General features: G+C 42.6%; 1 protein-coding gene across 8 annotated transcripts in view; it reads right to left on the bottom strand.

The window, feature by feature from the left end:
* The window catches only part of MAPKBP1 (mitogen-activated protein kinase binding protein 1), a 102627-nt gene that overhangs the window by 6312 nt on the left and 84215 nt on the right, over positions 1-12100 (bottom strand). For 4 of the 8 annotated variants that reach the window (XM_054067482.1, XM_054067481.1, XM_054067483.1 and 1 more), the window contains 8 exons: positions 11973-12022; positions 11223-11459; positions 9489-9658; positions 7972-8117; positions 7321-7491; positions 6341-6419; positions 4657-4967; positions 2805-3866 (listed from right to left, as the gene is read on the bottom strand). In XM_054067482.1, the coding sequence (XP_053923457.1) occupies positions 2805-3866; positions 4657-4967; positions 6341-6419; positions 7321-7491; positions 7972-8117; positions 9489-9658; positions 11223-11459; positions 11973-12022 (2226 nt within the window). The remainder of the gene's footprint in view (positions 1-2804; positions 3867-4656; positions 4968-6340; positions 6420-7320; positions 7492-7971; positions 8118-9488; positions 9659-11222; positions 11460-11972; positions 12023-12100) is intronic. The other 4 variants (XM_054067484.1, XM_054067485.1, XM_054067486.1 and 1 more) reach the window with 2 other exon arrangements.

The raw sequence follows: 12100 nt of genomic DNA, 5'->3' as shown, positions 1-12100 counted from the left end.
CCTTATGTATCTTTTCGCACAGTATAGTACTAAGAGCTGGCAATGAAGCATTATACTGATTCATTAATGACCTCTAGCGAGAACTGAGGTCCAGAGGAGTGTTAAAAAACAAACTCAATCACAACAGAATCATATTTCTGAGCAACCTATCTATCTAGCAACTGCTGACAGATTGTAATTTGAAAAAGAAAAATAAAAGCAAGCAACTGAATGACACCATCTTCTGCCTTCCCCCACCAGATATTATCTCCAATGCATCACAGTTGAAGGTCTGCAATGTTAGACATAAATCATGAACAAAGACATTTGACACACACATGATCTGCAATTATCTTCAACTGCAAAGGCCTGGACAAAGGCCATTTGACTTCCTTCAGTTACCTAAAACCAAAACTTGGTCACATTAGCCCTATTATTTCTGCAGTTCCAAAAACATCATCTTTGAGCAGAGTGGAGGGGACCTTAGCTAATTCTATGAATACATCTAAATTATGTATAAACAAATACAGCTGGAAAAACATCTATTTATATATAAACAAACACATCTAGAAGAACAAAGGAACATGAACAAATGCTTCCATCTGCATTTTTTGTTCCCAAATCACCCAACTTTGTAGAGTTTGAACACAGTAGGCTTCACCATAGTCCAAGATTCTTGTCTTTTTTTTCTAACCTTTTTTTGCAGCCCCCCTCCTCCCCTCTTTTTGTTTTTAAACCCAGTTGTTTCTTCTCATGATAATTTCTGGATTTCCCTTCTGATCACATTTTTTATGCTGGTCTCCAGCTTTGTGAGCTGCTCGTCTGGAGAATGGTCACAAATATAACATAAATGCATTTTCTGCCTCTCTAGTGTGCAGAGCAGAGCCCTTAAGAAACAGAGACTATTAAACGTGGCAACAGCATTAAGCACATCTACAGCATTTTAACGGTAGATGTCAAAATGCTTTAACAAGAACAATTAAGTCTCTTTATCTGTAGCTGTTATACAAGCAGGAAAATGGGAAGAACAGAAAAATTAAGTGGAAACCCAAAGTCACAGAGCAGGTCAGAAGCAGAACAGGTCTCAGTCAACCCTGCAGTTCCAATCTAAAATGCCACACTATGATCCATGGAAGTCACAGTAAACTTTTTACAGCAATAGCCAATTTGGATCAAAACAGCTTTTCCAGCATCTACCACTAAAAATTTGGGAAACACGGTCCACAAGAAGCAGAAGGCTGATTACGGTCTGGTGAGAAAAAAATAATTGTGGACTCTGCTAAATCATCTAACTCACTAAAGGATGCTGCTAAACACACTGTCAGGGCATACTATGTTTTGGGAGCTGCTTTTAAGGAGAAAAAAAAAATAAATCAACGCTGCAAAAGAATTTCTCTATTTCTCTTTGCACTATCTGTGCTAATTCTGCAAACAAAGATCGCTAGCAACTGACCAAAAACCATGTGATGTGTAGCTTGATCTCCATGTGTAGAAGAGAAAACTCAACCTAAAAAGTACAGATAACTGGACTGTTGCTTCTCTTTTGCAGAATGTGATTCCACAGCTCCAGGCTGCCTCACCTTGTAGGGGTAAGGTCTGAAAGTTTCAGATGTACTCGCTGTTCTACAGAGCATCTACTCTACGGTATGAGAGCAGCAGGCCCCTCAGCAAAACAGGACATTTCCTGTTTCACGTAAGAGTGTTCCAGCCTTAGGGTGTTTGATCCCTCTAGAAATGCATTAATAAAAATAAGTGTGCATCAAAACCAGATTATCCTTCTGCAATGCTTTGGTGCCAAAATATCACACTTAACCACTGCAATGAATGGTGGAGCAGCTTGGCACCACAGAAGGCAACTGATCAGAGGATTACAGAGCTGTCCCTTCACAGATATGAGTAAGAACAACATAGCAAAAAGGGATTAAAAACTGCACTGTCTAGCCCCTGAAGGTACAAGGTATCAGTGCAGTGGTTAATATCCAGCTTCCTACTGCACAATTCAACTGTGTTTTCCAGGAAGGATATTTCCTTTCAGAATGTGACACAAAAGGAAAAGCTCTGGATCTTTCAGTCCCACAGCATTTGCTGGGTCTTCTCTGCCACTGGAGGTTTTCCTGCCTTGGAGGACAGGATTTTTGTTTCACTTTGAAATTACCTGCTAGTTTTCATTTGATTGAGGAGCCTTAAGCCAGAGGCTGTAAGAAATCCAAGAGCTGTTTTCAGCAGGTAAAGCGGTTTCCCACCTCTTACCCTTTTCTCCAAATGAAAGGTAATTAAAAAATTAATCCATATTCTTTATGCTCAAACCCAAAGGCTAAGCCTGCATGTGCATGGCATACCCACTTTGCAGATATGTTCTCAAAACAGAGGGATAGAAGCACAGATAATTTCTCGCTCTCATAGGTGACTACTTACGTTGGTCAAGCCTTATCTCATGTGAGAGAACTGTATGCAAACCCTTCTGGACCCTGCACACTTGCACATTAAAAAAGTAAAGCCTCAGCTGCCTGGCATAACTTCATTGTCACTATTATCTGTGCTTGCTAAGTTCAGCTGAAAAATGTTTGCTTGCACCTTCATCTGCTGGTCAGACATGCTCCAAGAGGGGCATGGGAGATGTAACCTATGCACACTCATGGGGATTCCCAGCATGTCAGCATTGACCAGAAAGCAACATCAACCCCTACAGGTAATCAAATCACTGAAAATATAAGAGTTCTGAGGTTTACAAAGCATTCAGCTAACAAAGACCTTCAGACATAAGACCCAGAGGAAATGGAAATTAAAGACTCAGAATAAGATGTCAGGTTGAAGAAGTGTCTCACCATTAAGGGGATGGCTTATGGAACGAGACAGGTGCAGACAGGACGAGACAGGCCAGAAGCTGGACGTAAAGAAATGTGATGGGATCGTGAGGCGATTCACAAAGACAGGAGACAGAAGGGGGAAGGTAAGAGATGGGTATCCATGCACACCTGAGACCTGTGCTGAGGCAGTTATAGATGTAGGAGACTTCGGCCTGATGGGGTCTAGTGGGCAAAGTCCAGGTTGGTCATCTAGCACACAGGCGATGCCGGTGATCCTCTCCCGGCAACTGGGCAGTGTGCCCAAAGGGGGCTTTAGGTGTCGACCCTCTGACAACTCCCTCAGTTTTGGATTACTGGCCCCTGACTCATCCTGGCAACCTGTCCTTGAGACTGGATTCTCCACTGGGCTCTCCTTAGCAACTCCTGTTGGGATCTCTCTACCAGGAACCAGAGACCCAGCAGTCTGATTCTCCCTCTTGGAGGCTCGGACCTCAGGGTAAGGGAGTTTCTTTTTACAGGCGCCAGCAGGTGACTGTGGAGACTGTGGCTCAAGCAGGGTTTTTGGTTTGGTAGTGGGTGAGAAGGAGGCCAGTGTAGGTCTATCAGGCAATGGTTTGGGAATGTCAAGAATCAGATGTGCTCGGTTTGATGATGCCAACTTGCTGTGGAAGGGCTTGGGAGATGAGCAGTTTACAACTGGCTGCAGTGCAGGCTTCACTGGAACGTTTTCTTTTACTGGTAGCTTGAACTTCTCAGCATCTGCCATGGAACTAAACTGTGTCTTCTCTGCCACTGGAGGGCTAGTTCTCCCATCCGTCAACATTTCAGTGGAGTAACCAAGGTACAGATTTTCCCCTACAGAAACGCTCCTTGACATCTTAGCCCGGAAGCTGGTTGTGGGGTTCATATATGACTTTGGTTTTGCAGCTCTGACATCTTTGGCCAGCAGAGCACCAGGTCCATCAATCTTCAACATACTGGCTGATAACACCCTGCAATTGTTAGGTCTGGGATCCTTCTCAACCACCAAAAGAGTCTGAGGACGCTGCTTGGCAGAGGATATCACTCCAGGACCCTTATCTGTGAAAATTAAACAGACAAACATACCAAAAATAGACAAGAGCCTGCAGTAAATTCCAAAATCAGGAAGTAACAGAGCTCCTCCAGCCTATTTGCCTCAGCTCAGCCCCTGGGAGAGGCATACAGAACCACATCTTCACGTTAGCATCACCAAGCCTTAACAGTCTGCTTTTTTGCCCATCCCTTGCACACTACTGCTTACCTGATGAGAAACTTGTTTGTGAAGTGGATAGCCAGAGACCTCAGACCACTGTGACCATTAACAGAGGGGCCAGAGGAAGCAGGCAAAAACTTATACATGAAGTTGTGGTGATAAGTTTTATTTTTTTTAAGGACAAACTGAGTGCTTATTGATTGTTCATGAGTTGATTGTTCCAAAAATGGAGTTCTTTCACACAGAATGCATGGATACAGAAAGCTCCCTCTTATTGTCTCCTCCTTCCCACTTTCTCTCCTCTCCACCCTGGGGAGCTTCAGTCTTGGCCTGGAGCAACCACGCACAGCAAGAGAGAATTTCTTTGCAAATAGTTCTTTTTACCCTTGGCATTGCTCCTCCCACAGCTGCCAGGCAGACTAATGATAATTAGGAGACAGAGACTGATAATTAGGAGACAAGCATCTGCATTACAAATTAAAAATACTTTCCCTTGACAGGCTAAGAGTTAGAAGACACGCAAAGCCTGTAGCTCAGAATGCAGAAAGACATAAGCTTAATTTAAATCTCTACACAAGCTCAAATATCCCCATTTCATTCTCAGGTTTATAGCGTCATTCCAGCCTGTGTCCTTACCCTCATGAACAAGGTCGTGAGCTGACTGTGCCTTTCTCATCACTCCATTCACAGGGCCTTCTGGAAAGGACACAATAACCCGTCCAGGAGCCATATCAACTCTGCTGGCCTCCAAAGTTGATCTATTTTTCTTCTGGACATAAACAGCACAATTTGAATTTACACTGTCCAGGAGATGGCTGTTCTCCAGTGCATCACCAGGATGGCTGCTGCCAGTTTTCAGCAAGTCTTGTGTTACTCGAATGGTCTGGGTTGGGGGCTCGATGGTCTTTGAATCCAGTATCAGATTTGACGACGAGAGTGATAATCGTCTAGAGATGATAAAGAAATCTCAATTAAAATAAGTAAGCATGTTGCCCTGGACAAACAGGCACATGCATTATGCCAGTTTCTCTAGGATTAAAAAAAAGAAAAAAAAAAAAATCAAGATAAAGAAGGACTCTAAGTAAAAAGTGCCCTACGCTGTTACTGCTTCATTCTACTCATCCCTGGAAGCACTGGTCTTCAAGCATTTGACCTTGGGCTGTGCGATCACAAACACCATTGTGTCGCTGGGGAACACTATAAAAGGTGAAGGCAAAAGAGAAGGAAAAATTCCAGGCAGAGGGAAGATTGGGAAAAGTCAGGTCAGGTCTTTTCTCTCAGCTCACCTCGCTAACAATGAAATCTTTTCAATTCTAAGATACTGTAAAATAATGTAATTATACTTTCCTAAAAGTATGAAATTATGAAAGCATAATTACTAGGAAAGCTGGTCAGTATCTCCAATTTCCTCTTCCTCCCCACTTCAGACAAGCTTACTTCGGAAAGGAGGCAACTTTCAACCTGGCATGTTTGAACAGCTGAACAGATTAAAAGCCTGGTGTTTTTCATAACCTAAAAGTACCTCTCTTATTACATCTCTAGAGCACCAGTGATTTCCTTCACTCACCATTACTACTCTCCAGAAGCTTAGACAATAGCTAAGCACTGACTTTCTTCCTTCTTACAGACCCAATGTGAGACAGATTGAGGCATTCCAGCAACAGCAGCTGAATACAGCAATGACAAAACGCAAATCAAGAAAAGTATTTACTCCAACTTTTTTCTTTTTTCTTTTTTTTTTTTGTTTCTTTGTTTCGTTGGGATTTTTTTGTAGGGACTTATTTTTAAACAAGCTTGGAGAGGCCTGTTGGAAGTGCTTTAGGGTTGAGGGGTTTTTTTAAGAATAAAATCCCCAGGGGGCTTTGTATGAGACACCAGAACACCCTGTGAAGGCATGGGACCAAGAAACACAGCTGAGTAAGAAAGGGCTGTAAAATAAAGGAAAAGTTGACAAGCCTACTTTCATTGTCCAAGCTGAATGAAATGCAAAAGAATAAACAGAGCATAAACAATAAAGAGTAAATTGGTTGATTAACAATTCCTCCAACTTAATCAATCAAGGCATTTAATCGTGAGATAATTAAGCACATTGTTGAAAGAGGAAAAAGAACAAAACTGTGTTGCAGCTAAAGGGACATAACATGGCCTGTCCAAATCACAAGGGTCTGCAACCAGCCTGCCAGGTGGTAACACTTTGCTATGTCTAGGCACACCAAGACCAGAAGTTTGCTCAACTATTTTGATCCCAGGCCTAGAACAAGACCTACTTGCACTAGTAAAAATAGACAGACAGAAACATGCAAAACAAGCAGAGCCATACCTGAGAGCCGGGGACTGGGAAAGAAAGCGAGAGGAAATGCTGAGGTTTTCAGTTCTTTCTAGATTCCTACATGAGCCACCTAAAAATTTTGGTTAAAGGGGAGAGAGAAAGGGAGCAGTTTAGTTACAGAACAAACATTCTGACACGTGCATTTTTTTTAATCACAGAGACTACCAAGTGTTTCCCCCCCCCTCCAAGGGGAATTTTTTTTGAGCTAAAACCACAGACAATGAAATTATTTCATTGCCTTTGCCCTTTCTGTTTTACATAGCTTATTCTGCCTTAACCTGCTAGTCTCCTTAAGGGTACGCCGCCTCCTTCTTTGCTTCCCTTTGTGTACTATCATGCCTGTAGGACTGTGAGGCACTGGCATGAAGCAGAAAGCAAAACAATCAAAGGAGACCAAAAAAAAAAGAAAAGAAAAGAAAAAAAAGAAAAGAAAAACAGACAAGTTGCATAGATATTTTTGCCTGCAACCGTTATCAATTCCAAAAGGTATGATTTATTCTGGACTTGGTTAATAAAGACGAACCAGCTCCTCTGCCACTCTGACGTCTCCTCTTATTCTCTCCCTCCACCCAGCATTTCAGGCTTTTCTTTTGTGACATTCGCTATGCCTCACTATACCACTAGAGGCCACTACATGTCACCTGTGAGACAGGGGAACACATTCAATAACTTCATATACAACAGGAAAAACTAGTCCGGGAACAAGAGTACAGCTCTCCAGGATTCCAGAGATGATACTTAACTCAAAATGACACAGGGCCTCAATGTCATCCACACAAATTTACACACTGACTGACAAAGTTAACAGATGTCGCTCTTCTTTAGGCCTCCCTACATTGGTTCCCCTTTTTTCCTCCCTTGTGCGCACACCCCCACGAAAGCCAAGCAGAACTTTTAGCCTGATTCGATATATACAGGGGACAAAGCTAAAGCAACCTCAGAAAGGCCCCCCACCAAGCAGAGAGCTGTACCTTTTCCATCCGTGCTGCCCAGGGTTCCAAAATGCTGCTTGAGGAACTTTTCCTGATCAAGTGTCTGGGGAATTTCTCTGTCTGGCATGCTAGTACCCACATCCTCCTCTCCTTCCTCTCCCTCCAGGTCTGAGATGCCATCCACACTTAGGGGCTCAGTGCTTTCAGAATCTGGAAAAGGCAAAAAAACCCAATGCTGTAACAGCATAATCACAGTAACATTAGCCAGGTTAAAATAAAATATTCAGCAAAGATAGTAAATCAAACCTAGAATATTGAAGTAAAAGTTGGTAAGCATAAGTCTACCATATCCCACAAACAGCATAGCCCATGGGATAATCAGACTAGACCTGCCTGCTCACCTAGCAAGGTAAAAGAAAGCCAAAGGTGCACAGGAAAAGAGCAATTCAACCAACTCCTGCTTCTGCAGTGGCTTTGCTGAAATACCTGTTCAAATGCACCTGAATCTTTACAGTAATACTATCAAGGCTAATAGGAGTGTGACATCAGTTCAGCTCATCAATCATACAAGAGGACCAGGTACTAGAGATCAGGAGGGCAACTGATAAATATGGCACAGAACCACTCCAACAAGTTTCTGCCGTGTTCCACATCACATACAAATACATTTATAACATCTCTGTATCTTACCTTCATTCGGATGGTCTGGGCTGGACAGACGACTGCTGCTGTAGTCTACAGAGCAGGCACTGTCAGGACTGTGTTTGTCTGGGCATCCATTATTGTGATAAGCTCTACTTAGCTTCCCATGGGGCAATGCTTTTACCTGGAAATCACTACAAGAGAGACGGGAAAGATACAGCACTAAAAAGATATTGTAAAAGATTATACATATAGAAGCGCATTCTAACTCTAATAAGGCCTTACCTGTGTTAGTAACACCTTTGATTATAAAAGTAAGGTTTAAAAGAGAAAAAGAAGTTGGTTTCTCTCATCATTACACAGTACATTTTTGCATTTCATTAAGCTTGGACAGTGAAGACTCAAGGGGACTGTCTGACTTTCTGGGCGTTGTCAGTGGCCCACGGTTACCAGGGACCAGCACAGCACCACCCAGGCTTGATTTCCAGCACACATGAGGAACAAATGCAGAGGTTTATGTAGTGAAGAAGGGATTAAACCCAGGGCTATGCCTGTATGACAGAAATTCCAGTTTGCCATAGATTTGAGCCTTCTATGATGCAGAAGTCACTCAACAGAACTGAATAGCAATTACCCCTGGCAGCTTTCAAACTCTATATACTTTGAGATACAGTCTGTATCCAACATCACCAGAGTGCCTCCCTTTCTTTACATGATAGAGCAGCACATGATGGGGTCTGCTCTGTCCAGATGTTATCATAATAAAACTAGAAATATAAATAAAGAGAAACTGGGGGGAAATCTAGCAGCTTCAACTGCAAAATCTTGGCATGCACTCTTGCATAAAAGCCTGTCTAAAGCTGTCAGCCCACTCTTCATAACAGAGCAGGAGGAGACAGGAAATCAAACAGCTATCAGCATTAGGTAAAGAGGGAGAGGGAAGAATAAAATTCAGGGAAGGAAAATAATGGAGCACGGAATGAAACAGAAAATTAAGTGAGGTAAAACTGAACCAGCAATAGCAGAAATAGCAGAGGAAGAAAAAAGGTCTCCATTCTCTCAGTGTTCTTTTCAATTCCATCTACCTCATGCAGGCCATTCTATTTCCATAAAACAGTCACCACATACTACTTTCATTAAATTCTTGCCCTTGCAAACTTCTAAGTTCAAAATTGTCGTAAATAATTGTGTCCTATCATTTCTCCTGGGCAGGTATTTCACTTTCATGTACACATCACTGTTGGGTGGTTTTCCAGCTTCCAAGTTTTCTCTTGCTTATTTCAACCCAGGTAAGGAAGAAAGCAAAAAGGCTGCTCTCAAGTTGCTTATTCAAGAAAAAAAATTGAAGGAGGTTGCTAATGTGCAGTTTCCTCAGAGGAAAGAGTATTTTAATGGTGCTCCCTTAGTTTCAGATTCCTTTAGCATCAGGCTGGCATAAAACTCTCAACTAAACATGCCTGTCAGCAACCAAACAGTAAGTCAACTCATCCAAATGACCACACAAGCTGCAAGCAAAATAAAACAGAAATGTCTCAGCTATGCACAGCAGAGAGCTTATTTTTAACCTGCTAGGGTCTGTGGGATGGATTTCATCTTGCTCAGGGTAGATTACACACTCCTCACTCTCAGATGGTTCCAGTTCCTGAGAGAAAATCCCCTCTTCACAAGACACAAGCTGAATCACTTGGGGTCTCACACAAGACTGGTTATCTTGGGGAGGTATTGAGTTGGCAACCTGGTTTAAAAAGAGAGAAAGCTAGATTATTACAGTGCTTTAAGTCAGCAAGTGTTATGCAGAGCTAGAAAGTGTGCATTACAGCAGAGACCCTATATCTTTCCTGTTCCTTACTTACTCAACTTGACGGACTACTACTGTACTTTCCGATTTTGTTTCCTGTTTGCAATTCCTAAAATTCTCTGGTAATGTACTGCACTCCCCCATCCCTCTCTGACCACACATCAGGAGTATCAGCCACGTGGCAGCAGGTTCTTCCATTACCATTTATTGACTGATCAGACATAACTCAGAGAAGTCTGTGGGCCACATCTGAAAAACATCAACTCACTGCACACAGTGAGTCCAGTCCTTTTCTTAGTCACACAGTTACAAAGGAAAGAAAAACTGAAATGAAGTTAGGCACCAGGACAGACTCTACTGGAATGGGCATTAGCTTTCTGAGGTACTAGCACACATTACTTGCTGTGACCCATTGATGCAAAGATTAAAGAGAACTTAATAATCTAGCACAGCCTACAACTAACGGTGTCATACGAGCCATATCTCAGTGGCTACTGGAGTCAAGACACTGCACCACAACACAGTGAGCTAACAGGTAATCAAGTACACATCTGTAATCCCAAGCTCAGATTCTTGGCTTGCTTTTGCCATAAATTATCAGAGCTAAAAGAAAGCATGAGGTCTTTCCTGTCACTGGAAAGTCACGCTGGTCCCATATGGGGTCTGCTATAAGATGGCAGAGTCAACATGTTGCAGGAGTACTAACGACAAAAGAGCTATCTAAATAGGTTTCTCAGAAGGCACTTAGAGCCACCTCTAAAGACATAATGAATGGCATCAGGCAGTAATCACGGAGTCCCAGAATGGCAGTGGTTGGAAGGGACCTCAGGGGATCATCTAGTCCACCCCCTCTGCTACAGCAGGTTCACCTAGATCAAGTTGTGCAGGAACGCATCCAGACAGGTTTTGAATATCTCCAGAGAAGGAGACTCCACATTCTTTCTGGGCAGCTGTTCCAGTGCTCCATCACCCTCACAGTAAAGAAGTTTTTCCTCATGTTCAGGTGGAACTTCCCATGCTCCAGTTTGTGGCCGTTCTCCCTTGTCCTGTCACAGGGTATCACCTAGAGGAGTGTGGCCCCATCCTCCTGACACTCATCCTTTAGATATTTATAAGCATTGATAGGATCCTCTCTGTCTTCTCTTCTTCTCTTCTCCAGGCTAAACAGACTCAGGTCTCCCAGCTTCTCCTCAAAAACGAAATTCTCCAGTCCCCTAATTACCTCCACTGGACTCTCTCCAGTAGTTCCTCATCTGTCTTGAGCTAGGAATACCCAGAACTAGAGACAAAAAATAAATGTTTAAACATTATTACCTACATTTAATGTAGGTAATTACATGTATTACCTACATTTAATGTATCTACATTATGTAGATACATTAAATGTAGGTAATACATGTAATTTAATGTATTATCTACATTAAATGTATGTAATAACAAACATAAGCAGGACAGATGCCCTCGGAGCAGATTAACCTCCTCAGAGTAGTACTGCACTTACTTTATTGATGTGCACAGGAAGATCTGCCTGCTCTTCTCTGTCATCCCCATTGCTGTTCTGAGACAGTGAGTCTCGACTTGGAGAACGGGAAACAGAGAAAGACTCCAACTGACGCAAGTCAAGCATGGATTTCACAGTCATGTCTATGTTGCTGGTTGGCTGGGACCAGCGCCCACGTTGCCTGGGCATCTTGCTCATTGGTGCTTCTGAACGCTGGATTGCTGCAATCTCTTTGGCCTGAAGGAAATCGAGAAAAGACAGTCTTAGGGACTGAGTTCTGCTGATGGAAAAAACAGTAGAGAAAACACAAGACCCACAGAAAAACACAATTATGAGCATCTCCATAAAAGACCCAAAGCCGTCTGTGAGACTGCTTAAAACTCCTCCCTTAATCATAAAGCAACAAGTAAAGATGATACTTCTGTTGCAGCTTCTTGCATAACTGAACATTTAAATGCCTCACTTGGATCCAACTATATGATGAGCTGCAGGATCACCTGAGATTCAGGCCAAAAATGAATCATAACATCTGACGGAAACATACCAATGTAAAAATCCCAAATGAAACTGTCTCTTAAACTACATTCTATTTTACCACCCCAAGTCGTTCTTCACAGAAAGACTTCTCAATTGTTTCCCACCACAGCTGCACCTTTCCCACCAGTGCCAATGAAGTTTTCAGTCTCTGTGGCAATGTCTTTTCCAGTTTCCCTGTGACAAGATATGCAATTTGAATGTTTAGCAACTCACCCTCCTCATTTCCCAATGGGAAAGGCTTCTTGAGAGCGTAAGGTCTGGATCTGGAAGGGGAAAAAGATATATACCTAGTTGACATCCTTGGCCAGTAGTGTAGCTTATTAAAAGATCCCTTACCTCAT

This window comes from Cuculus canorus, chromosome 5, assembly GCF_017976375.1.
Source record: "Cuculus canorus isolate bCucCan1 chromosome 5, bCucCan1.pri, whole genome shotgun sequence".
Classification (NCBI taxonomy): Eukaryota; Metazoa; Chordata; class Aves; order Cuculiformes; family Cuculidae; genus Cuculus; species Cuculus canorus.
This window is presented reverse-complemented; position numbering and strand designations above follow the sequence as displayed.